This window comes from Ochotona curzoniae, unplaced genomic scaffold, assembly GCF_017591425.1.
Source record: "Ochotona curzoniae isolate NIBS_2020 unplaced genomic scaffold, NIBS_Ocur_1.0 contig_883, whole genome shotgun sequence".
In the NCBI taxonomy this organism is placed as follows: domain Eukaryota; kingdom Metazoa; phylum Chordata; class Mammalia; order Lagomorpha; family Ochotonidae; genus Ochotona; species Ochotona curzoniae.
Window position 1 is genome coordinate 50,116,587 of NW_024466599.1, and position 25,518 is coordinate 50,142,104.

A 25,518-nucleotide genomic window follows, 5' to 3' on the forward strand; every position below is an offset into this window, starting at 1 on the left:
CCCTGGGACCCTGCATCTGAATAGGAGATTGGGAAGAGGCTCCTGGTTCCTGGCTTTGGATCAGCTCAGCTCCTCTGGCTGTTGCAGCTACTTGGAGTGAACCAGTGGATAGAAGATCTTTGTCTCTCCTGTTTATCTTTCTAATAAAAGTAGGTGGATCTTTTAGAAAAAAAATTGTTATATTTTTAAGATTTATTTTTACTGAAGTCAGATTCATAGAGGAGAGACATATCTTCATTTACTGGTCACTTCCCAAGTGGCTGCAACAGCTGGCGCTTAGCTGATCTGAAGCCAGGAGCTTCTTCTGGATCTCACATGTGGGTGCAGGGTCCCAAGGCTTTGGGCTGTCCTTGCTTGCTTTCCCAGGCCACAAGCAGGGAACTGGGGCAGCTGGGATACAATACCCATATTTTTAAATAATGATTAATTACAGAATTCTTAATAAATTTGACTGTCCTTACAAAACAGGAGTTTGGATTCAAATGTACTATCTTAATGAAGGCCACAATTTCAGAGGTCTGAGACATTGTCCTTCCTGCATATATATGGTGAACTTCAAAGAGTACAAGGCAAGCGGAATAAAAATTTATTTATTTTGGTGCAAAACCCTTTTGAAATCCATGATCTTTCACAATACACATTCTCCATTGTATACATAGCTTTGTATACAAACACACAGCACACATACAAACATTATGCTCTCTCCACCACACACCCTGAATGTAACAGTTCCATAGCAAGCAAACTGTGTGGCCTAACTACCAAAGACCCACATTCCCTAGCTCTTCACTGAGGGCCTCATGTCAGGAGGTGTGGGAGTACGTGATTCTGTGGCTCTACTCTGCACTTGAATCTGTACAGATGTCAGCTAAGGTAACTCCAGGTCTTCTTGGGACTGACAGTCTTAGCACACTTTCTGGGGCCTTATGATCCCAAAGCCAGGAGCTCAGAGGGCTTCAGGCTGCTGATACTTCCAGAAGGCCACCTCTCCATCGTCACTGCAGGAAGCCAGAAGTCCCCGCTCCTTGGGGTTCCAGGCCACACAGTTGACATCTTGGGAATGGGCCTGGCGCAAATGGGCTGTCAGGGAGAAGGTGGGCTGCTGCGGGTCAGAGCTGGGATCCTCCTCAAACACTCGGATGGCATCGTCCCCACATGCTGTAGCCAGGGCACCCGTCAGCTGGCACCTGGGAGGAACACGCATCAGCAGGTATGCAGGTGGCTCCTTCCTCCCCAGCAAGGAGACACGGTGGTTCTGCAGTGCCTGGCCTGGCCTCTTCCCAAGCTTCAGGCCTCAGTGCAGAGCCTCTGACTGAGGGTGTCTCTGATTGAGCCAGAGCCCCCAACAATACCTGCCTAGGCTTTGGATGCCTCCATCTAGTGTTCCTTCCGAAATAAGTAACCTGAAAACCACATGCAATTCCAAATGGCATGTTTCTCATTTAGCACAGCAGTTTCCCATGCTATAAAATCTTGATTTTTCTTTAAAAAACAAACAAGAAAACTATAATAGACTATTCAGTTTCATCATAATTTGCTTAAATCCACCTTTTTTCAATTTATTTGTAGAGATTATTACAAAAATTCTGCTAATGATAATATAAAGGTTGGACACACGTGCACTTTTCCCATTCAGGACTGTTGCTCAGGCCCAACTCTTGGGTCAGAACTGCTCTCTGCCCCACCCTCCTCTAAGAATAGCACGGCTTTCTTCACCTCTGTAAGAGCAAAGTCAGTGCTAACTTCTGTGTGACATGATGCTGAGTGAACCCTGGGGCTGGCACTGCCCTAAGAGCCCAACATCTTAACCGAGGCACAGGTTTGGTCTAAGTTGGCTGCCTGTCCCTGTGACTCCCAGCACAGTGGACAGGGCATTCTCTGCAGGAACAGGAGGGTGGTGGCAGGGGTAGGGGGCAGTCACTATTCCCCTCTCCTCCCCGGGTGGCAGAGTATGGCACAGGGTCATGCTGTCTCTAAGATCCCTGATTCATTGGGAGGGCACGGGGCTGGAAGCCTTACCAAGCAATGTCATAGATGGCCCTGGAGTGGAAGCCAGACAAAGTGCAGACACACTTCCAGCTGGGGGCAGAGCCGCTGCACACCAGTCCTGCAAAACACACATCCCTTCTGAGCCCGAGACCTCAGCCTGGTGACTGCACCCCTGCACATAGGGGTGCTGGCTCGACTTCCCTCACCCTGTCCGTCATCATCCATGACTTGGCCACCATCCTCACTGCCTTGCATTCACCTGGGCTGGGCTGGGCTGGGCCGGTCTTCCTCAAGTACAATTCTGGGAACGAAATACTCCTGCTCTGTTGTAGATCATACCCCTCAACTGTGAAGGCCACAACCACTCGCTTCCTCCCCAAACCCCCTCTCTGCCTCAGCTACAGGAGTTGCTGCTTGGTACATCAGTCTATGCTCTTCCCACCATCACTGCCTGCACTTATGCTGCTGTGTTTCCACCAAAATTCTGTTCTTGTGTTGAGTTCCCCCTCCTGTTACAGCCCTACCTGCCAATGACCTCTGTGTCACACAGCTTTGCCTCGTTCTTTGAGCATTCATCTGGAGCCCTCTCGTAGCACATGTTACTCTCACTCACCACAATTCAGGTCTGTGTCTTAGCAGACCATGCTCCTCTTGTGTCTCCCCCGGCCCCGCCAGAGTGACCCTTACCTTGCTCGTTGCCTGGTAGATACTGGCGCCAGATGCGCACGGTGCGATCGTCACTGCATGATGCTAGCCGCTGGCCACTAGGGTCAAAGGCCACGCTCCACACGGTAGATTCGTGGCCCTCCAGGGTGGCACAGCACACCCAGTCATCCTCTTCCTCCCGGTAGAGCTTCACGGTGTCATCATAGCTGGCAGAGGCTAGCAGCTATAGGAGGGAGGGAGAGACCCCGTCTGGGCCAGGAAGTGCCTCTGCCTTCCAATACCTCTGCCAGTTGGGGCAGCACGGTCCCAGGGATCATGCCGACTCGGAGGCTCATTCTTGCTGGTCACAGAGAAGAGATCCTGGCAATGCCAGGCTAAGATTGGACAGCTACCTGCTCACCTGGTGACCGGGCTTGACAATGCCTACCTCCTGGCTCGGGTGCCAGACCACATGCTTGACATCCTGCGTGTGGGAGTTGAGAACACTGACACATTCGTATTCATCCTCTTCATCAACTACAGGAGCGAAAAAAAAAGAGGGGGGAGGATGGAGCCAAAAGCCGACTCCGCAGGGACCCAGATGATGAGCTCCTTCTGAAGGCATTTGCACTCACCTTCCCAAACCCATACACTTTTATCTCGGCTACAGGTGGCCAGGAGGTTGCCAGATGGGGCCCAAGCCACGGACTTGACCTCATTTTCATGGCCCTCTAGTGTGGTGACACACTGAAAAGACAAGAAAGGATGAGAACATGGGATAAGATGCTTTGACCAGCCACAAGGAGCAAATGGGTGCTGCTCCTACTGGACCCAGTCCGTGGGCTCACCTCAAAGTCATCCTGGGTCTTCTTCCAGATGCAAGTGGTGGCATCAAAGCTGGCGGAGGCCAGGTAGTTCCCACAGGGTGACCAGGCTACCTTCCGCACAGTGCGCTGGTGGCCCTCAGAAAGGACAGACTTGCAGATCCAGCTGTCACCTGAGGGCAGAGGACAGGCCAGGCTTGGGGGCTGGCTGTGAGGAGGGGAAGGCCCCAACGCCATTGGGCAGCACGGCTAGGATTAGAGCCAAGCTGTAGGGACAAAGCTCAAGCTGATCCCTAACACCCTTATCTTTCATCTTTTCCTCTTATTAAAAGCCTTATTTATTCACTTGAAAGCGAAAACAAGAGACAAAAAAAGTTATCCACAGGCTGGTTCTCTCTCCCTTCTCCCAACCCAGATCCACACGATAGCCAGGTGTTGGGACACCAAGCATATGGGCCAGCATCCGATGCTTTGCCAGATGCAGGAACAGCCAGAATTCCAAGCAGCACTCCTATGGGAATGTCGGTGTAGTCAGCAGCGGGTTAACCTGCAGCACAACTACGCCCGGTCTCCAAACAAGTTTTTTCCAGGAGCAATTGCTATCTACAGCCCCCGGAGCCACCACCTGGAGGGAAACTGTCCGTGGACCTCAAATGCCTCCGGGCTAGAAGGTACACATGGGGTCCTGCGGGCTACTTCCCGAAGAATCCCAGCTTGTCTGTCCGACGTCTTCGCTTCCAGCACCTGCTGACTCCTTGGCCTATAAGACCGTCCCAAGGGTGGCTAACGTCCGTCTCGTTGGCAGCCCACCTCAGCCTGCAACGCCGCTCGGGGCCGGCCTTACCTTCGGTGCCCCAGATGCGGATTCTCCGGTCGCCACCGCACGAGGCCAGCAGCGTCCCCGTGGGGTTCCAAGCCAAGAACCAGCAGCGAGAGTCCGGGTGCGCCGAGACGCGGCTCAGCAGCACCAGCGAATCCTTCATGGCGCCCGGGTGCACGGAGGGGAGGAGCAGGGAGCGCAGTCAGCCGCACCGACGGCTGCTCCAGCCGCACAGGTCTCCGCGAAGCCCAGTCCAATTCCCGCGGCCACCCACACTTCCAGCTTCCGCCCGAAGAACCGGGGTCGCACTTGGAACCAGAACGCCCGCGGTGCGGCTGCATGGCCCTCTGGGAGCTGTAGTCGCTCTCCTCACCCCGACTCCCCCTCCGGAAGCCATCGTGGCAACGCCGTGAACTACCAGTCCCATGAGGCCCCGCGCATAGAGCCCGGCGGCGCGCCCTGGCCGTGACGCGCGGGGGCCGGGGCGGGGAGGCCGAGGAGGCGGAGGCAGAGGAGGAGGAAGCCGGAAGTGGATCGGCCTGGGTCGGTCCGGGCGTTGCGGGATTGGGGCCTGGGATCGCTCGGCCCCGGGCAGCCGAGAAGCCTGTGACGGGGCGGAGCGGCGCCATCCCAGTTCTGAGGCCTGCTGACCGGTGAGGAACAGCGGGCTACGTGGGGAGGGTCCTTTCCCTGCCCAGGTCGCACTCCCAAGTGCCCGTCCCGGGTCCCAGGTTCCCGCGGCCCAGCCTTGGTCCTCCGCCCCCTCAGCACCCTCTGGGCGAGACCCCGCGTCCGGATCCCCTGCCTGTCCCCGCAGCCGGTTCCCGGTACCTCCGTCTCTTCACTCGTTTGCCCAGACCCCTCCGAGTCGCTGGCTCACTCCAGGTCCTCGTCCCGCATCCTCATTCCAAAGTCCTCTGTCCCCGCCCCCCAATCGCCGCAGCGCTCCCGTCTCCGAGAGGGTCCCAGCCCCCATTCTCCGGGGTCCCACCCCCCATCCCCCGGGGTCGGCCTCCCTTGGGCCGAGACCCCAGCGCATTGCTCTTCCCGGGACCAGGCAGGCTCCCGTGCGCGCCCGGCCGGAGGTCGGCGGCTACCAGCAGCGACCGCAGAGCGACGGCCGGCGGCCCCGGGCATGTACGCCCCCGGAGGCGCAGGGCTGCCCGGCGGGCGCCGACGGAGGAGCCCAGGAGGCAGCTCTCTGCCCAAGCAGCCGGAGCGCAGTCTGGCTTCGGCCCTGCCCGGCGCCCTGTCCATCACCGCGCTGTGCACTGCCCTCGCCGAGCCCGCCTGGTTGCACATCCATGGAGGCACCTGTTCCCGCCAAGAGCTGGGGGTCTCAGATGTTCTGGGCTACGTGCACCCGGACCTGCTGAAAGGTGAGGGCGCTGCGTGCGGGAGGCTTGCCGGGCTCGGGGTGGGGTGGGTGGGCGGGGAGCGGGCTGAAGCCGAGCTGACTCGGGTGGAGGGACCACCCGGCGCCACTTGGCTCATTGCTCCCTGCTGTTCCTGCCCACCAGGTGGCTCTGTTTGGGGTCCGGCCCCTCATTAAATCTGATGTTATTCAGCTATGCACCTTCTCACTGCCATGCTAATCCGGACGGCTGCTATTTTAGGCTCTGCCGGAGGAAGGGCGCTGTGTACAGAGAAAAGATCAGGGGGCCGGGTATCACAATCAGCTGCTCCCTTCTTCAAAATCAGCTGCTCCCTTCTCAGGACCTGCGGATACAGAAAGGCTGCTCCGGTGCAGGCTGAGGGATGGAGACAGGGGAACTCTGAACACGAATAGATTTTAAAAGCTATTTTAGAGTTGTGTGGCATTTGGATTTTTATTGGAGAAAAACAACAGTGTGACCTTTTAGGTCCCTCAGACATCAGTTCCATTGTGGCCGTCAGTTAGAGTTGGACTGGAGTCTTGGGAACCATGACAAGGGGGCCTTCCTGGGGTGAGGTTGCTTTGTGGGCCTCTTGCTTCCCCATCTGGTAGGCAACAGAAAGCAGCTGTTGATGTGATTGAAGGCAAAGACCAGTGCCTGCAGGAGGGTGGGTCTCGGAGCCACAGGGCCTATCTTGCCCAGCCCTGTGTGTGGTGTGAGGGCAAGGTTGGCAGCACTGGGTGTTTGTGTAAGAACGATCAGTACTTCTCTCTCCCCCGCAAACAACCCTTGGTAGCAACACAGTTGGTCACTGCTTGGTTTTTCTCTACCCAGGCCTTGTTCTGGAAGGTCTGTGCCATTCCCTGGCTGCGATACCTTGCACATGTCTCCTGCTGTGCATGTCTCAGCCTTCACTTGCATGCTGTCTCTTGCAGGATTCTGGCACCTGGATTGGCAGAGAGGGCCCTGCTGCCCTCCCTGCCCTGGGTAACGCATCCCTTGTTCAAGGTGAAGAGGGTTTGAAAGCTTCCCCCTTTCCTCAGGTCCTGTGTCTGTCTCTCTCTCTGAACCACCTGTTAAAGTGTTGCTTCTTTCTCAAGTTTTAGAGACTTGAGGAGGGTGATTTTGTAGAAAGCAGGATTTGGGGTAGGGGGGTTTGTTCCCACATTTCATCTAGATGGTGCCATTGCCTGAACTGGCCCTTGACCCACGGTGGAGGCCTGGCACTGTGTGGCCCTTTTTTCTGGCATGTAGCTGCTGGTGAGCCATCGAGGTAGAGTGAATCTGGAAGGCTTTCCCCTCAGCTCATGCAGCTGCACTTGCTTTCCCCAAAGCACAGCTGCCGCTGGCTGCTACTTCTGTGTTCATCCTCCGTTGTTTCGGTGTTTAAAAAGTTCAGCATCACCCACAAACTGGGAGAGAGCTCACCAGGCTTCCTGCTCGTAGACCATCCCTAGGAGGGGCTCATGGAATTCCTTGCTGTGGAAGGAGAGGTGATTTGATCTCTGACAGCCATATTTCTTAGATGTAGGGAGCTGTGATTCAGAAAAGCAAAGTGGCACCACCAGCCCACCCCGCCCAGGCCACCCAGCTGGGACTGGCGTAGGTGAGACTGTCTTGCAGCTCCTGATGTCCTTATAAAGTGAGGCTGTCCCATGTGCACTTCTTTTCCTTTGTTTTTCCTCAGCTGTCAGAAGAGCAAGCTCATGACCATCCCACTGGGTGTGCATCTTTATCAAAGCCATGTTAAAAAAGAATCAGGCTACAACCCCTTGTTTGTTCACACATGTATTTAGCTTCCCTGAGAAACTACTCAGAGCTGATTGTCTTTCAGGAAGCGTGTTGCCTTCACCTTTCCGGTACTGTGGCTCACATCACCCCTGTGTCGCTTTTCCCAGGGTGCCTCTGGCCATGTCCTTGGTCGTTGCGAGCCAGGAACACTCGGTGTCCCTGGAACTGTCCTAGAAGGTTCCTGAGAAGAGGGTGCTCCTCTTTCTTTTCTCCAGTTTGGGTCCCCAGATGTTATTTGGCCTTCATACATGGGGTGCCCTGTGTGACTGCTGACTGGAAGCCTGATGGGAACAGTGCTGGGACTACCAGCACCCCGCCTGTGTGCGCATGCAGGCTTGATCCCAAGTACACCCCTGCCTGCCTCTCATTGCTGCTGAAGAACGTTTTGCTGGGTAGACGCTGTCCTCGGCCTTGGTTTGCCCAGGAGCTCCGGGCAGGGAGTTCAGTCATGTGCTCGGAAGCATCCCGCTCACCCGAGTGGCCTCTGCTCCAGAGCCCACATCCTGACCCTCCCGCCAAGTGTGCCCCAGGTTTCTTTGCCCTTCGTCCTCCAGAGCTGCTGGAGACTTCTCATTTGCCTATTCTCCCTGAGCTTTTGTCACAAGCCCTGCCAAATCTGAGCTTTCCTACTTGGGTCTGGTTTGGTAATCCAGAAGCAGAGCCCCTTCCCCTCCCTGTGTCCTTCCCAGGTGCCACCGAGGCTTTTGCAAATACAGGCTGGATTAAAAGACTCTCTTCTCTCGGGCAGCCTGCCTCTCACCCATATCTGTAATCCCTGGCCCAGAGACTTGTTGGGGCCTCTGGTGACCCCCTGGGAAAGGAAGTCCCAGACCAGACCCCGCCTGACTCTCCAGTGCCTCCAGTAGCCTCCAGAAACAGTGTTTGAAGAATGAGGAAGTGCACGATTTGAAGTCAGGTGAATCCTGACGGATAACATCCCCTGGAAGATCAGGGAGCTTCCAGGGCTGTGAACCTGCTGGGTGGGTGCAGGAGCAGCTGGCACTGCCAGGTCCTGCACGGCCCGACCCCAGATGAAGATGTCTGCGATCTGGGGTGACATCGTTCGCCAAAGGTCTTGTCTGAACATTGAAGAGTCACATAGGGAGAGCTGGGCAGATGGATTCAATCCTCAGAGGAGGGCTGGGATAAGGCAGAAGTGCCCCTAACTGACGAGAAGCCAACCAGGAGGGAGGGGGGAGATGAGCCCAAAGTGGGGAGCTGCTCATCAGCACTGTTGGTCCTTCCTGCTGCAGCCTGTGTGGGTCAAGGGTGAGTTACAGCAGAGACCAGTAGACAGGAAGCGCTTGGCCTTCAAAACAAACCCAGCCGGTGACTCACCATTGACCTTGGGCAAAGTCAGTGCCGTGGGATCTTATTACACAGCAGCTGCCTTCCTCCCTGATGACTGGAGGGGGACAGGCAAGCGACAGGCACCAAAATAAACAGGTTGGAGCACAGCTGAGGGAGAGGGTGTGCTTTGTGTCGGGCCAGCCTGTGGTCCCCTGACCCACTCACTGGCTTGAACTGAAAGTCAGAGCCTGGCCCTGTGTGCCTTTCCTCTCCCACCCATAAAAGCACCTGGACATCACCTTTGGAGACTTTGTTTCTCCAGCTGTCCTCTCAGGGGGGCAATGTTGGTGGTCTTCCCAACTGTACTGTTGTCTAGGAAGAGGGGAGGGAGATGTTGAGCTAGTCAGCTCAGAGATACCCTGAGCTGTGCCCTGTGTGTGGAGGAAGCTGCTGGCCTTCCTGGAGGTGGAGCAATTGTTTGGGGAAAGCTCTGGGGGCATCCATGAGCACCCCCAGAGTGGGAGAAGCACATATTTACTTTTCCTGTTGACCCTGAGGGCTTACTCACAGCTTTGGAGTGAAGAAAAGCAGTTAACATTGAAATAAAATCTGTTGGGGGTTTTGGGTCAAAAGTCCCTTTTTGGTCCCCATTTTTCACTGTGGAGGGCAGACCCGGAGTCTGGCTTTGTGGGCTCCGAGTCCAGCCCACACTGCCATGATTCTGCCATGACCCCAATAAAACAGCCCCTGGCCAGTGCCCAGGGACAATCACCATACAAGTGGCTGCTGTCTAATTGTGTGGTGTCAGCTGACCTTCCCAGCAAGCCCTGCAGTGGGCGGGGCGGGTGTCATTGCTCATGTTCCAGTGATGCCGCCAGAGGCCCAGGATAGTCAGGTCACCTGTGCACAGCATGCAGTCTGCGGGACATTTTGGATGTGGCCCCAGGTCTAGGGCCTTCCTGGTGTCGGGTCCACTTTGCAGAACTGGATGTGGAGGACAGCAGTGCTGCCCAGACCTCCACACACCATCTCAAGGAGCTTTGACTTAGGAATTGGTCACAGGGACATTTCTCACTGCTTAATGACCCAGACCTTTCTGCCTTTTTTGTTTTTGTTTTTGGGATGTTACTTTTCCGTACTTCCGACTGTTTTGTGAGTTCAGCAGCTGCTGGCTCTGTGGATGCCTCTGACAGCACCAGCCTCCTGCAAACTTAATTATCTCCATCAGGTCAAAACACAGCAGCTGGCTCAGGTGCTGTGCGGTTCCTAGGAGCTTGGAACGAGGGAGCCCTTGCTCAGATTGGGAGTCTAACTGCCCTGCAGGACCTGAATGAAGTCAGCCTGCCCTCCCTGAACCTCAACTCCTTGTCTAAGCTGAACAGTGAGTCTCCTCCAAGCTCCTACCACCCCAGAGGGGCCAGCGAGGATGGACACAACTTTTTTTCCCCTAAAGATTTATTTATTTTTATTGGAAAGGCAGATTTACAGAATTGAAGGAGAGACAAAGATCTTACATCTGCTGGTTCACTCCCCAAGTGGCCACAGTGGCCAGAGGTGAGGCCAGGAGCCAGGAACTTCCTCCGGGTTTCCCACTTGGGTGCAGGGGCCCAAGAACTTGGGGTCATCCTATGTTGTTCTCCTAGGCCACAAGCAGGGAGCTGGATTGGAAGTGGGGCAGCCGGGACATGAACCGGTTGCCCATTTGGAATGCTGACACTTGAAGTTGGAGGATTAGCTACTGATGCATCATGCTGGACCCTAAAAAGAACTTAAAAAAAAAATTGTTATTTTATTTGAACAGGTTGGGGAGGCTAGGGGGTGGGGTGGGGAGGAAGAGAGAGAGAGAAAGAGGATATGATATGGATTAATGAGAATCTGGTTCACTTCCCCACTTCCCAAATGGCCACAGTGGCAGGGCTGTTCAGGGCTGGTCTAGCTTGGAACTCCATCCGGGTCTTCCACATGATGAGCCCAAGTACTTTGGCCATCTTCTGATACTTTGCCAGACTAGTAGCAGGAAGCTAGAATTGTTTCTCGGTCTTTTCGCTAAAGATCAAGTATAACAGGGAGCTGGAGTAGCCAGAAGTTGAACCAACACTCATGGGATATTGGCAGCTTAACTCACCATGCCACATCACCATCCCTGAGAACATTTTTTTTAAGTGATGTTTGTTTTTTTTAAAAAAATTTATATGAAAGGCAGAGTGACACAGAGAGGAAGAAACAGAAAAAAATACCTTCCATCCACTAGTTCACTCTACAGATTCCCATACCAGCCAGGAACAGGACAAGCCAAAGTCAAGAGCCAGCATCTCCATCCAGGTCTTCTGTGTTAGTGGCGGGAACCCAAGTACTTGGGCATCCTGTGCTGCCTCCCAGGCATGTTAGCAGGAAGCTGCGTTGGAAGTATGGAATCTCAAGACTTGATCTAGGCATTCTGACATGGTGTGTAGTTGTTGCATGCATAACCCACTGTACCACAATACCTACCCTAAATAACACTTGAAAGGCCCCTGCAACAGTGTTTGTTCTGGGAAGAGGCAGAGGACATCATTCTGAAGCTTTATGTCATATAGATGCGTTCCTTACTAAAATAAGTATATTATTGTTCACTTTATTAGAATAATTATATTTTTGGCCGGTGTTATGGTGCTGCACGTTAAACTTCTGTGTGCAGTGCTGGCATTCTAGATTGAAGTACCAGTTCTGGTCTTGTCTACTTTGCTTCAGCTCTAGCTTCCTGCTAATGTGTCTGGGAGACAGGAGAAGGTGACCAAATGCTTGGGTACCTTCCACCCAGAGGAGAGTCCAGGATGGAATTTCTGGCTCATGACTTCTGCCAGCCCCAGGGCTGGCCCCCGTGACCTTTTGGGAATTGAACTAGGAGAGATGGAAGAGGGTTCTCCCACCTTCTCTCTCTGTCACTCTATCTTTCTTTTTAATTTTTTAAAGACTTTTTAAAAAAGATTTATTTATTTTTATTGGAAAGGCAGAGATACAGAGAAGAGGAGAGATAGGAAGGTCTTCCATCCGATGGTTCACTCCCCAAGCGGCCACAGTGGTTGGAGCTGAGCCAATGTTATGCCAGGAAGTTTCTCCGGTTCTCCCACGCGGGTGCAGGGTCCCAAGGCTTTGGGCCATCCTCAACTGTTTTCCCAGGCCACAAGCAGGGAGCTGGATGGGAAGCAGGGCCGTTGGGATTAGAACCAGTGCCCAAATGGGATCTCTGCGTGTTCAAGGCAAGGACTTTAGCCGCTATGCTGTCGTGCTGGACCCACTGTCTTTCAAATGAATAAGTAATAAACAATTATTTAATACAAAATAAGCATACTATGAGATAGGAGACACAGTGGAGGGTAGATAGTAAGTGTACACTTTAAAGGACAACAACATGGCTATCCTGTGCTCACCAGCCAGCTGAAGAGACCAAGTACAGTTTCTGAAGTCCGATGTGCTGCCCTACCACCTCAGTGCCCGGCTGCAGAGCAGCACGTGCTGCTGGCCTGGGCACCCTGCCTCTGGCCGGTTAGGTTCAGGGTACTGGATGATCTCTGGGATCTTGCTGGGCCCTGCCAGGTGCTGCCTGGACCCCAGGGGGAACTTTCTCGGGCAGCTTTCCACAATATTCCAGCCAAAGCCAGGAGCCAGAGCTTTTCTTCCCTGGGGAGGCCTGGGAGTTCTGGACTGTTGGGGACCACAGCCCTGAGGCTGTGCGGGGCTGGAGTAAACGAAGCCTGGTTCTGGCGCTGGCAAGGCTCATACTCGGGCAGGCTTCCTGGCAGCGTGCAGTCATCAGGGCTGGATGTCTGGGCCCTAACAGATGGTCAGTAGACAGGAGATGGTGACAGATAGCTCTGCGGGTCCCTTGCTGAGTGACCTGGAGGTAGACACAGAGCCTTGTTGGGGCCCAGCCAGCATGTACTGGCCAGTTCTGGGTGTGAGGCAGGCTCTGCGTGCCTGATCACAAAGGCCCAGGGCCTCCGAGAGCGTGATGGCAGCACCTGCTATGGAGGCTGCTGTCTGTGCTTTGGGGTCCACTGCCCAGGTTCTTGGACTTTTCATCAGCCCACCTTTCCCTGGAGTCTGAGGTCAGTGTTTTGGCTGTGTGTGGCTGAGACCACCTGCAGGGAAACATTATACCTGGGCTGCTTTTCAGTGGTTTTTAAAAAAATTTTAGGGCCCGGTGCGATAGTGTAGTGGTTAAAGTCCTCGCCTTACATGTGCCAGGATCCCATATGGTCGCCAATTCTAATCCCAGCGGCCCTGCTTCCCATCCAGCTCCCTACTTGTGGCCTGGGAAAGCAGGACGGCCCAAAGCCTTGGGACTCTGACCCACGTGGGAGACCTGGAAAGAAGCTCCTGGCTCGTGGCTTCAGATCAGTACAGTACCAGCTGTTGTGGCCATTGGGGAGTGAAACATCAGATGGAAGATCTTCCTCTCTGTCTCTCCTCCTCTCTGTATACCTGCCTTTCCAATAAAAATAAATAAATCTAAAAAAAATGTATTAAAAATAATTTTATTTTAGTTTTAATGTTGTTTACATAGTTGACAAGGATGCACACCTGTGAGGACCACTGATAAGGGTGGGGAGGGTCGAGGAGTAGGGATGGTGGGAGGGACAAATGCTTCCAATTATCCTTTTCTCCTGTATGTGGTGGGGGGAGACGGAGGCACTACTCCAGTCACCAAACTACATCAGTACCCAGGGAGGGGGTGTCTTCTTGATGTCACCTTAGAAACCTGGATGTGGAGGAGGATGTTCTGAGGGTATCGGTTCAGTAGTTTTGATAGTTCTGACACACTGTTGGTTTCATTGGCTTTTTAATTTTTTCTTTCTCTCTTTTCTTTTTATGATTATCTCTTTTTAAATTTATGTTTACTTGAAAGGCAGATTTTACAGAGAGAAGAGAAACAGAGAGGGCTTCCATCCATTGGTACACTCTCCAAATGGCCACAGTGGCTGGAGTCGAGTTGATCTGAAGCCAGGAGCTTCTTTGTGGGTCTCCCACATGGATGCAGGGGTCCAAGAACTTAGGCCATCCTCTGCTGCTCTGCTGAGCCACACGCATGAAGCTGGATTGAAAGTGGAGCAGCAAGGACATGAACCAGTATTTATATGGGATGCTAGTGTTAGCTGGTGGAAGATTATCCTGTTACAGCACCACGCTGGCCTACTGGCTGTTTTTTGAACTCTGGATTCTTGGGGATCTAGAGTACCCGTATGGGATGCTAGTGGTAGCAGGTGAAAGATTAGCCTGGATAGCACCATGCTGGCATGTTGGCTGTTTTTTGAACTCCAGATTCCTAGGGCTGTGGCCCAGTAAGTTAAGCCTCTGCCTGGTGCCAGCATTCTAAATGTGAGCTAGGTTGCATTGAAGCTGCTCTACTTCCCATCCAGCTCCCTGGTTGTGGCCTGGGAAAGCAGTGGAGGATGGTCTAAAGCCTTGGCACCTTGCACGTGTGTGGGAGACCCGGAGGAGGCTCCTGGCTCCTTTCTGGCTTTGGATCAGATCAGTACTGGCCACTGTGGTCTTTTGGAGAGTGAACCAGTGGATGGAATAACTCTGTCTGTCTGTCTGTTCTGTGTAATGGTCTTTCAAATAAAACTTAAAACTAATAAAATATGGATTCCTGGGCCCTGCTCTACACCTATGATCAGACTGTCTGGGGCTGGGGAACATTTTCAACAGCTGCCCCAGGATTCAGATGTGCACCAAAGATTCCTGATTGCCACCCCACAGACTCTGCACGAGGTCAGGATTGGGGAATGCAACCTGTAGCCTGAGTCTTGCTAGTCCTCTAAACCACTTAGGGCCCCAAGGCCTGAATGAGAGAAAAGCTTGCTCATGCCTGCAAAACAAGAGGGAAGGAAGTGAAGGTCCTTCCTGCTTTGTGAAGGTTTAGATTTTATCCTGGCCTGGTTTCTTCTTGGATCAGCCTTTAGTGTGTGCTTCCGGGAGCTGTGGCAGTTTGCATAACCATCAAAGGAGAAGTGCAATGTTGTCTTGTCGGAATTAAAACAACAAAAACCAGGATGCCGGTGAAGACCTGGCAGGACATGGAAGTTGGCCTGTGTGGGTGGTGTGGGGTTGCCGTCCTGGGGAATCTCCCCTCTCCGTGCCGCAGTGTGTATCTTCTGCTTTTTAGTGTCTGCTCTCTCCTGGTTTACTTCCTTACTTTGGCGCTGTCAGGGCCTGAGCCTTTTGGAGTTCTGTGGTGCAATTGCAGCTGCTGCCCCTGGGTCCCCTGCTGGCGTGTGGGTCACCCACATCAGTCCTGAGGCAGTTCTCCCCAGGTCTCAGAATTTTGTTTTCCATTTCTCTTTTCCTTTGTGTGGGTTTATGCTGTTTAAAAATATTTCTTTCTGTGGCCAGTGTTGTGGCACACTGGATCCCCACTCTGACCCTGTCACTCTGCCTATCAAATAAATAAATCTTTAAGGAAATCATTTTAGGGGCTAGTTCCATGGTATAGCAGGCAAGACCTCTGCTTGCATTGCCGGCTTCCTATATGGGCGCCGATTCATATCCCTGCTTGTGGCCTGGGAAAGCAGTTGAGAATGGCCCAAAGCCTTGAGCCCTTGCACCCATGTGGGAGACCTAGAGGAGGCTCCTGGCTCAGACTGACCCAGCTCTGATTGTTGCAACCATTTGGGGGAGTGAATCAGTAAATGGAAGATCTCTCTCTCTGTAACTCTGTCTTTGAAATAAGAATTAGGCACCAGCATGGCGGTATAATAGGCTAATCCTGCACCTGTGGTGCTGTAGCCCATAAGGGTGCCAGTTTGTGTCCCAGCTGCTCTCCCTGCCTGTGGCCTGAGAGAGCAGTGGAGATGGCCCAAGTCCTTGGGACCCTAACTGGTGTGGGAGATCTGCAGAGAAGCTCCAGGCTCCTGGCGTTGGATCTGCTCTGCCCTGGCCATTGCAGCTTCTTGGGGAGTGAGCCAATGGATGGAAGATATTTCTTTGTTTCTCAATCTGCCTTTGAAATAAAAATAAAGATTTATTCATTTTAAAGATTTATTTAAAAATGCATGTTTTGGTAGCGCTGAAGGACAGAGTAAAGAGAAATGTGATGGTTCAGTTTACCATCTTTCCTAACAGATTTCTGTGAACTTGAAGCACTTTTTTTTCCCTTTTTTACTGTGATATAAAATATATACAGAAGTTACCATTTTAGCCATCTGCAAGTGTCCAGGTTAGTGACATTAAGTATGTCCATGTTGTGCCACCATGCATTTCCACACATTTTTCTGCAGCCCAAACTGAGTGAAGCTCTCTATTCCTTAAACGATTCCTCCCCAGCCTCTACCAACCAGTGTTCTGTCTTCTCTATGAGTCTGTTCTACGTCATGTGATGGACTCACACAATAGTGTTCCTTCTATTTGCCTTATTTCACTTAACGTTGGGTCTAGTTCCACTTTCCTTTTGGAGCAAAAAGGGAGTGAATGAATAAAGGATCAACATGATTTGATTTTTGGTTTGGAAGGCAGTGGACTTTTACTGCCAGCCCGAGGCATCCTGTAGCAGATTGGGTGAACCTGCCTGGTTCATTGTCGGTCAGAGCATGGCAAACATAGACAGGAGTCTCGGGTTCAGAGAAGGCCTGGGGTTCCTGCCTGCTGCTGTGCAAAAGTGTAGCCCTCAGGGCTGGGAACAGGTGCCAGGAGAGCATAGCCCATTCCCCAGGACTATGATGGGGGGCACCGAGCTCCTGCCCAGGTGGAGGTTTCCCTGGACCAGGCTGCTATTTGGGGCCCTCAAGGTTGGCTTCTCCCCCAACAGATTTCTGCATGAACCCTCAGACAGTGCTCCTGCTGCGGGTCATCGCTGCCTTCTGTTTCCTGGGCATCCTGTGTAGTCTCTCCGCATTCCTTCTGGATGTCTTCGGGCCCAAGCATCCAGCCTTGAAGATTACCCGTCGCTATGCCTTCGCCCACATCCTCACCGGTAAGTGGAGGGCCTGCCCGGGGAGGGGCCGGGTTGTTGGGAGCAGCAGTGGAGTCTGCAGGAGCAGAAGGTGGCTGACAGCAGGGGGTTGTTGGCAGGCTGCTTCAGTCATTTGCATGTACACTTGCCAGGATCACAAACGTCCTCAGTGCAGCTGTAGCAGGGCCCGATGTCAGAATTCCACAGGGAATCTCCCAGCGCTCCAAATCTGTTGTTTACAACTTAATTGAGTCCAGGGCCTGGAATGGAGGAGGAGCTAGGTTGTCTCCCCTAGAATATGGAGTTGGGAGGCTGGTTCTCTGGAAAGCAGCCATCTCTGCCAGGCGAGGCTACACTGCTTTCTCCCTCATGACCGGGCTAGCATGTCCATCGGACTTTGGGTGCTGCTCAGTCCAGCATCCTCCAAAGACCTGATCAGACCTGGCAGCCTTTGTATCCCAGCTACAAGTTCTCTCCAGGAGAATCAGTGAGTCCTGGCAGAGAGTTGGCACCTGTCCCCAGTGCCAGGTCAAGGATCCCATGGCTTCCGTACAGGATGAACCAGACAGGTTCTCTGTGAACAGGGTTTAGGTAGAGAGGCTGAAAACAAGTGCCCTGGTTAAAAGCAAACCCCCTCTTTGCTGTTACTCCATCCTCATAGTCCTGCAGTGTGCCACTGTCATCGGCTTTTCTTACTGGGCTTCCGAACTCATCCTGGCCCAACAGCAGCAACATAAGAAGTACCATGGCTCCCAGGTCTACGTCACCTTCGCCGTCAGCTTCTACCTGGTGGCGGGAGCTGGTGGTGCCTCAATCCTGGCCACGGCAGCCAACCTCCTGCGCCACTACCCTACAGAGGAAGAGGAGCAGGCGTTGGAGCTGCTCTCTGAGATGGAGGAGAATGAGCCGTACCCCGCAGAGTACGAGGTCATCAATCAGTTCCAGCCGCCCCCAGCCTACACTCCGTAATGCCAAGCGGAGGTGTTCTTCTAGGGCCATTCCCCTTCCCCTCTGCGGCTCCTCCTGTCCCCCCAGGGAGCTCCTGTCCCCAGCCGGCCTCACTGGTAGGATCCTGACCATTGCTGCACCTTCCCCACGAGAGACTTTGCCTTTAGGGCTGTCCATCTGTCCCTGCTCTCAGAACCTGGGACTCACGATTTTCTAGAATGCAACTGTTTCCCCTCCTGCCACCCTCTGCTCCCTTCCTGCTCACTAGTTATTACAAACTGGGGATGGTCAGACAAGTTTCCTCCCCTCGTGGGCCACATCTTCGGGGCTGAGACTTTCCTTGGGGAGCTGCTGATAGTGGCCTTCCCCAGAGAAGTGTCATTGGGGCCCAGGGGAGAGGGGACGGTGCCCTGCAGGCCTCCTTCACAGGCCCAGTGTTGGTTCCACAGCTGGAGCTCTGGCTGGCCCTGCTCTGTCCCCTGCCCTGCTCTTCCCCATCCCTTCTCCAGTGGCCCAGTGCCAGGCTGCCTGTTCTGTGGAATTCTCTGCACTTTAGCCTTTGGCCTTCTCCTCACAGGTGTTCTGCTTCTCCGGGGGGAAGGATTGGCCACTAGGAAGCGGGGCAGTTGCTTGCCCTGCCCTTGGCCTTCTGCCCTTGGCTTTGTGTGGCTGGAGCCAGGCAGGAAACCTGGCAGGAGACCAAGGCCTCCTGGTGCCTACACACGATCAGAGTGAAGGGGACGATCTCCCCAGCCCCTTCACCTTTTAAAATGTGAGCGGTTTTACAAGGAAACAACCAAGCTACAGCGACAACACTCTTTTTAAAAAATAGGGACAAGGCTGTCGCTGTTTTCCACAAATGTGTTCCCTTCCTTCTGGCTCGGCAGTATTTTGGGCCACAGCTCCTTCCCAGCTTGTAGTATCTCCTTAGTCTCCCTAAGCAATGTGCAGTCTCTTCCTGCCTCCCCACCACCCCAATCCTCTGTGACTGTGGCTCCCTGGGGTCTTGATATGGAGCCCAGAGCTGCGTGGCCCCCGAGGGGCTGAGAACTGTGGCCTGGCTGGCTGGCCAGCGTGGTGCTCCTCAGAACTGCGGCACTGAGATGTAACCTGGCCTTGGTTCAGGAACAGGGGCCACGGCGGGGCAGGAACCCACCATTCCCCACATGAGAACCCAACCAGCGGGCCCCAGTGGGTGAGTGTCAGAACCACCCTGTCAGACCAGCAGGCCTGGTTGGAGCCTCGAGTCTCTCTCATCTGTCTCCCATTTGGAGACTAGGGGCTCCAGCTTGCTGCATGCCCCTCTCCCCTTCTCGAGTGTACTGTGGTCTACAAGTGTGCTATTGGATCTGTTTTGGACAGCCTTCACTCTGGCTGCCCCATAGGCGCTAGGCCTGGCAGAAGTTTCTGCCCCAACATTGGGACCTATAGTGGGCAAAGCTTGACAGACTTTCAGTGTGGATCCTGATGGCCAAGCTGTCCTCGTTCATTATTGGTTTCTTTGGGATCAGTGACCCTTGCCGAGCTGAAAAGGAGACAGCTTCCAGGCTCCTCCAACCCTTGTAAGGCAATAGACAATTGGAGCAAAACTGGGAAATGGACATCACTGTTGCTGTGGCTGAAAAGGGACTGCCCTGTCCCTGTCTTTGGCCACACTGACAAGCAGTGTCTAGACAGGTGCCCACATGGGTGATGAAGACCACATGTACACACAACGTGAGCGGCTGCCCGAAGTTCACTGCTGAGATTCCAAAGTGTGTCCCAAGGTGACCCTCCCGCTCACCCAGACTCTTCTTGGGCCAGGAATGCTGCCTTGTGATAGCTGAGCACAAAACCACAGGGCTGAGTGAGTCTTCTCTGAATCCCCGAGTTTGTCACTGGCAGACTCCCGAGATGTGGCCAGCTCTCTCTGACTACATAGTCTGAGTGGGCAGGCCAGAAGACCAGGCACCAAACTCGCATGCCAAAGTGACCCAGTCATCTCACGAGGACCTGGACATGACCTGACCTGATGGACTGTTCCATGAGATTCAGCACCCAGTTTTTACTAGCCTCCCACATCTCTGGCCTTTCTCTCTTCCCCAGCCCTTTCTATCCTGACACTGATAGTCTGTCGGATAAATTCCCTTGGTTGTGTTTTTTTTTTTTCTAGGAAAAAAATTAAAAAGCAAAACAAAACAAAAACAGCAGAAACCACAAGTGAGAATGTAAACACCAATGGCTGGCTGTCATTTTTCTGTCGCACTTTTCCTGATTTGCTTTGTTCTTCAACTCTGAGATAAGCAGGAGGCACAGAAGAAGCTTATAGTTTAAGACATGATTACAGGGGGGCTCAGCACGTCCATGTGCCTTCTCCGTACATGGCACTTACATGTTTTTAAGAATTGAGAAACAGAGAACTCCATCTACTGGCTCACTTCCTGAATACTTTCTTTTGTAAGGATTTTTTTTTTCTTTGAAAGGCAGATTTTATAGAGAAGGAAGGGCAAATATCTTCCATCCACTGATTCACTCCCCAAGTGGTTGCAACAGCCAGATCTGAGCTGATTCAAAACTAGGAGCCAGGAGCTGCTTCTGGGTCTCCCATGTGGGTATAGGGTGCTAAGGTTTTGGGCTGTCCTTGACTACTTTCCCAGGCTACAAGCAGGGAGCTGGTTGGGAAGTGGAGCAGCCAGGACATGAGCCTTATGGGATCCTGGCATGTGCAAGGCGAGGATTTAGTCACTGGGCCATCATGCCTGACCCTACTTCCTAAATACTTTCAAGTGACTGGCAGGCTGAAGCTGAATTTTTTTTTTTTTCCTTTTTTGATAATGATTACATGGTTGACCAGGCGGGAAGGATTGAGGGTAAGGGAAGAGTGGGTGAAATCATTGTTTCCAAATTTTTTATTTCTTGTCTCTGGGGGAAGGGGAGAGATAAAGGAGGAAGCCACACCCAGCCTCCCAAAGGTCCCAGTACCTGCCACCCAATATCAACCCAGGGTTCTGCTGTTGTGCTTGTTCTGAGGGTTCTGACCAAGTGGTTTGGATAGTTCTGAAATGCTGTCAGTTTTGCAGATCCAAGGGTGAGGCAGTCCTCCCAATGCCCATTGGCTGACATAGTTGAGCTCAAGTCTCCACCCAGATTTTTACTCTCATCGTTTGCTGGGGTAGTTGTCCACTTTGCTGTGCTCTATTTCCTCTGCGGTGGCACCAAATGGGCTGCCTTGTTCTCCATGTGCATCAGAGTCTGTGTCCACTGCTCCACCTTTTTCACTCGTGGGGTGGACAGGTTGAAGGACCAGGTCAGGTGATCTGAGCCCCACTGGATCCCCTCCCCGACCACTGGGGCTCATGAACCCGGCACCCACCATGCATGTGGGCCTTAGGACCCTGGGCCATGCAACCCAAGCCCCGCCAGATCCCCCACTCCTGGGGCTCATGAACCTGGCACCCACCACTCAGGTGGCCAAGAGATCAGGGTCAAGTGACTTGAGCCTCGTAGGCAGGACCCAGGAAAGGTGACCGCAGTCCCGCCAGATCCGCTATCCCCAGGGTTCACAAACCCAGCACCCACTGCTCAGGTGACCAAGAGACCACGGCCAGGTGCCCCAAGCCCTCCTGGATTCTCCACCCCTGGGGCTCACGAACCTGAAGCTGGAATTTCAATCCAGGTCTCCCCGATGGATGGCAGCAAGCTGACTGAGCCGTCAGTGTTACTTCTGCATTAGCAGGATGTAGGGTCTGCATCAGCAGGAATCTGGGTCAGCAGCTGCAGCTGGGGGCTGAACCCAGCTGTTGGAGCTCCATGTAGAGCATGCATCCTAAACCATCTTTAACCACTAACCAAGCAATCACCCCCTCCATGCGTGCCACGGATCACCTCCAGGAAATTTTTAGCACCCAGAGAGTTTAGACACCATAGACTGCCCAATCTTGATGTGAAATTGTGAGCTCTTCTCTGTGTTCCCTAGTTAGCTATAGGAGACAGCTGCCCTCAAACTCGTCTCAAATTGTGTGGGAGACAGCAAATTTCTCCAGGGTATGCCCGGCAGTCTGCCCTTTCTTTGAAGCATTCAGAGGCTTGGGAGTAAAAGTCTGGGACTGTGACCTATAGGAAAGCTCTTCCTAGGCACTGCCTGGCCTCAGTTGTTGCCCACATTCTCCCCACTCATTCCCTCAGCCCACACCCCAGGGTCTTGGTAAAAGGGCTTAGGGCTCCCTTTAGGGCTCCCTTTTGGGAGTGGCCCACTTGGGGCTGTTTTTGTCATTCCTGGGAGAGTACACCTTCTTTCTGGGGAGCTGGGAATGTGCTTGCTCTTACTGCAGGGGCATTCAGACATTTGAGAAGGGACCCTTGGGTGGTGCACCAGACAGACATGGTTGAGGGGTGCCCTGTCTGTGAGAAATTTCTGAATGGGAAGTGGAGTAGCCAGGACTCTAGCTGGTGCTGTGAGCAGTGGCTTAACCTGATGAACCACAACACTTGCTCAGCTTTGTTCAAACATTGACTGGTGACAATGTGGAGTGGAGGGCCTGCCTGATGAAAGCAAGGATGTGAGAATTGAGGGATGGGGGGACATGGTAGAACGGGAAGAAGGCAGTCACTTTTAGCCCCTAAAGACCCAGTGTGCCTGCTGGGAGCTGGCATAGGGACCCATCATACAACAGGTGTGAGGTACAGTTAGCTGTGCAGGCCCAGAGTGGCTGACACCTGAAGCTGCAGGATATGCGGGGCAGCAACAGAAGGCCCCCGGGAACAAGAGCATCATTTATGGGAGGACAGTTTCCACTGGATAATGAGAAGTCTTTGCTGGCCTCTCACAGCTGCTACATTTGTAGGACACAAGGTTCTGTGTGGAGACACGAAGGACATGGGATGCTTATGGCGCTTGTTTGCAAAGACCTTATAATCTTGCACATTGTTTTCTAGGAATAGCCTTGTGATTGGGGTGGGATGTGTACAAACAAGCAAAAAGTGCTGCCTTTATTCACCCCAAGTGAAGGCACTCTGTTAGGGACGCTGGCTTGAGAATTAAGGCACAAGTGTTTTCCTGGAAGCTCTGGGGGAAATGCCGGGCTGTGTTGCTGCTAGAGGGAAGTTTCCTTGGGAATACTGCTACCAGACTCGAGTTGTAGGATGTGATAGACTGGCCTGCCTGTTGGGACTGGGTGGGAGGACACAGTGGGTAGTGTGGGGTGACATTCAAGGAGAGAGAAGCTCTTCAGCCCAACCATGTATCCAAGGAGTTAAGCAATAGGAGAATTTCCAAGAGCTGGCATGATGGCACAGTGGTTAAGCTGCCACCTGGAACACTGGCATCCCAAGGCACCAGAAGATGGCGCAAGTGCTTGGGTCCCCACCTGCTACATAGGAGACAGATGAAATTCTAGGCTCCTAGCTTCTGCTTGAGTCATTCCAGCCATGTGGAGAGTGAACCAGTGAACTAAAAATCCCTGTCTCTGCATTGCAAATAAAAATAGGTCTTTTCTTCCACATCTCCCATGTGGGTGCAGGGGCCCAAGGACTTGCACCATCCTCTGCTGCTTTCCTAGGCCATAAACAGAGTTGGATAGGAAGTGGAGCAGCAGGGATACAAACATTTCATATGAGATGCCAGAACCATAGGGCAGAGCCCCTATGCCAGCCCCAAATAGATTTTTAAAAAAGAACTTTCAGAGACAACTGTGGATCCACCTTGTTTAAGGGGCTGACTGCATCTCAGGATGGAGCACACAGGCAGCCCTGTTCTGTAGTTCCCGTCCTTCTTGCCTCTGTAAAAACTGGTAGCAGCTGGCCACATAAAGGACTTTCTCTTCCTGTGAGGTGGTCCACGTAGCCAGGTGGTTTCCTTGGTTTCATCTCTTTGTTGGGGTTGTAGATGCTGGCACAACACATCTCCCAGGAACAAAGAGGTTGGGTAACATGGGGTGACGCATGTCTCAAGTGCTCCCTCCTTCATGAGTTGAGCTGCTGTCATTGGCACAGTCATATGGCATCTCCCGTTTCCTCCAAGGTCTTGGGCTACCAAGGGAGCCGGTAAGGTAGTTACCCAAACAGTAGAAGATCATTCTAGAGATTCACCATGAAATGCAACAGGATTTAAATGACAAGACTGAAGGGGTCAGGAGAACCCTTCTGGGGTCTTTTTGGAGACCCTGAGAAGTTAGGAGTGGCAGACAGGGACTGGGTTGGAGGACATATCTAGGTCTGTTAGCTTGGGGAATTGCTCATATAAATGTTATAGTAAAGCAAACTAACTCACCTCCCTTCCCAAGTGTTACAGCACTAGACCAGAGAACCTTTTGCAGGAGTAAACCATTCCCACCTCACAGCCAGACAGTGGGATTCTGTTCCCTGCAGGTGGCCCACTCCCATGGGAAGGCCTGGAGCTGCCCCCAATGACTTGTTTCCCGGGTTCCTATTCCCCCACCTGCCTATCAGAGTAGCCATCTCTCCCTTTTCCTGGGCCAGAGTCAATAAAGGAATGGAGAGAGGACAAATGCATCCCTCCTACTTTAGCTCCCCGGACATGGAGGAAGCCAGAACTATTCCCAAGAGTTAATGCTGTGGAGGACCTGGGATGTGGTTGGAGCAGGGACCTGTCACACAACGGCTGGTCACTAAATATTCTGGCCTGGTTCCAACAGGAGTTGACCTGAGGTGTCTGACTTTGCAGTTCCATATTCAGCCTCATTCTTGATGACAAAGCCAGATGCTCTCAGACAGTTTTAGATTATGAATTAGGAGGAAGTTGCCTACTATGAAGAGATTTCACATACTAAGGACTAAGTGGATGAATATTGTAAACACTTCCAATTTGAGTAATAGGTAATGCATGTTTTGAAGGAAAGAAAAGGCACTTTTTCAAGCCAGGTAGTGTTAAGCCTCCACTTTTGGTGCCAGCAACACATACGGGTCAAGATCCTGAACACTCCACTTCCATTCCAACTCCCTGATAATGGTCAGGAAAAACAGTGGAAGATGGCCCTAAGTTCTGTGTCCCTGCACCCACGTGGGAGATGTGGAAGAAGTCCCCAGCTCCTGACTTCAGACTAGTCCAGCTTTGGCTGTTGTGGTCATTTGGGAAGTGAACCAGTGGAAGATTTAACTATGCCTTTCACATAAAAATAAATCTTAAAAAAAGAAGAGAAGGCACTTAACACTGCCTTTTGGGCTGACAGTTGGGAACCAGGGGTTGCATCAGACTCAGATGACTTAGTCTCCAACTACTTCTTGGAAAGAGACCAAGGAATAGACATCAAAGCTAACAACTAACTGAGAATTCATTTTAGCCTTTGGTGGAATGCCCACCCTTGGGGGTAATGCCTGGGAAATGATTTCTACGCATGTTGCTACAAAGACAACAAATGGGTGTTCACAAACTCTGCCTGAGGCTCCCTGGCAGATATACTCTAGTCTGGGACCTGCAGGCCTTGAGCAAGGGCAGGACAGAGGCCAGAAGTATGTGTTAGGGGCCAGCAGATGCTGGGGAGGGTGTGGGCAGAGCCCAGGCACCGTCCAGGCTGAGAGTGCCCAGGATCCAAGGATCACAACAGTCGTTGGGTAGAGCATGCAGGAATGCCGAGACAGGGTCTGTTTCAGGCTGGGTTGCCTGGAAATAGCCTTGAGGAAGACATCAGCACAAAGACATGCTATCAGGTTCAACATCTATGGGGAAAGGCAGGAGGCAGCCTGGGTCTGAAGTCATTCCAACAGCCACCTCAGCTCCCTATACAGAACTCTGAGGCTGGGATGGATCTGGAGCTGTCCTCAGTGCCAATGAGGAGCCAGGCTGTTCTAGGCAACCCTGACCAGTCAGTAGGTAGTGCTGTCCCGTGGCGGGAGGGGGACTGTAACCTTAGCCCAAGAAGCATTCTTCACTTGGATGTAATTCCCAACGAGGGCTGACAGGCAGCAAAG

The 25,518-nt window shown here is 52.8% G+C and overlaps 2 protein-coding genes across 2 annotated transcripts; one reads left to right on the forward strand and one right to left on the reverse strand.

The window, feature by feature from the left end:
- Positions 1-574: 574 nt before the first annotated feature.
- CIAO1 (cytosolic iron-sulfur assembly component 1) lies at positions 575-4,599 on the reverse strand. Its single transcript, XM_040993505.1, has 7 exons — positions 4,303-4,599; positions 3,483-3,631; positions 3,270-3,381; positions 3,083-3,171; positions 2,677-2,878; positions 2,020-2,107; positions 575-1,187 (listed from the first exon to the last, which is right to left on the reverse strand). The coding sequence occupies exons 1-7, from the start codon at positions 4,439-4,441 to the stop codon at positions 947-949; spliced, it is 1,020 nt and encodes a 339-aa protein (XP_040849439.1). The 5' UTR covers positions 4,442-4,599; the 3' UTR covers positions 575-946.
- Positions 4,600-4,798: 199 nt separating this feature from the next.
- TMEM127 (transmembrane protein 127) lies at positions 4,799-19,791 on the forward strand. The gene is made up of 4 exons (XM_040993507.1): positions 4,799-4,931; positions 5,336-5,657; positions 16,522-16,686; positions 17,327-19,791. Exons 2-4 carry the CDS (start codon positions 5,414-5,416, stop codon positions 17,632-17,634), a joined length of 717 nt encoding a protein of 238 aa, XP_040849441.1. The 5' UTR covers positions 4,799-4,931; positions 5,336-5,413; the 3' UTR covers positions 17,635-19,791.
- Positions 19,792-25,518: the final 5,727 nt, after the last annotated feature.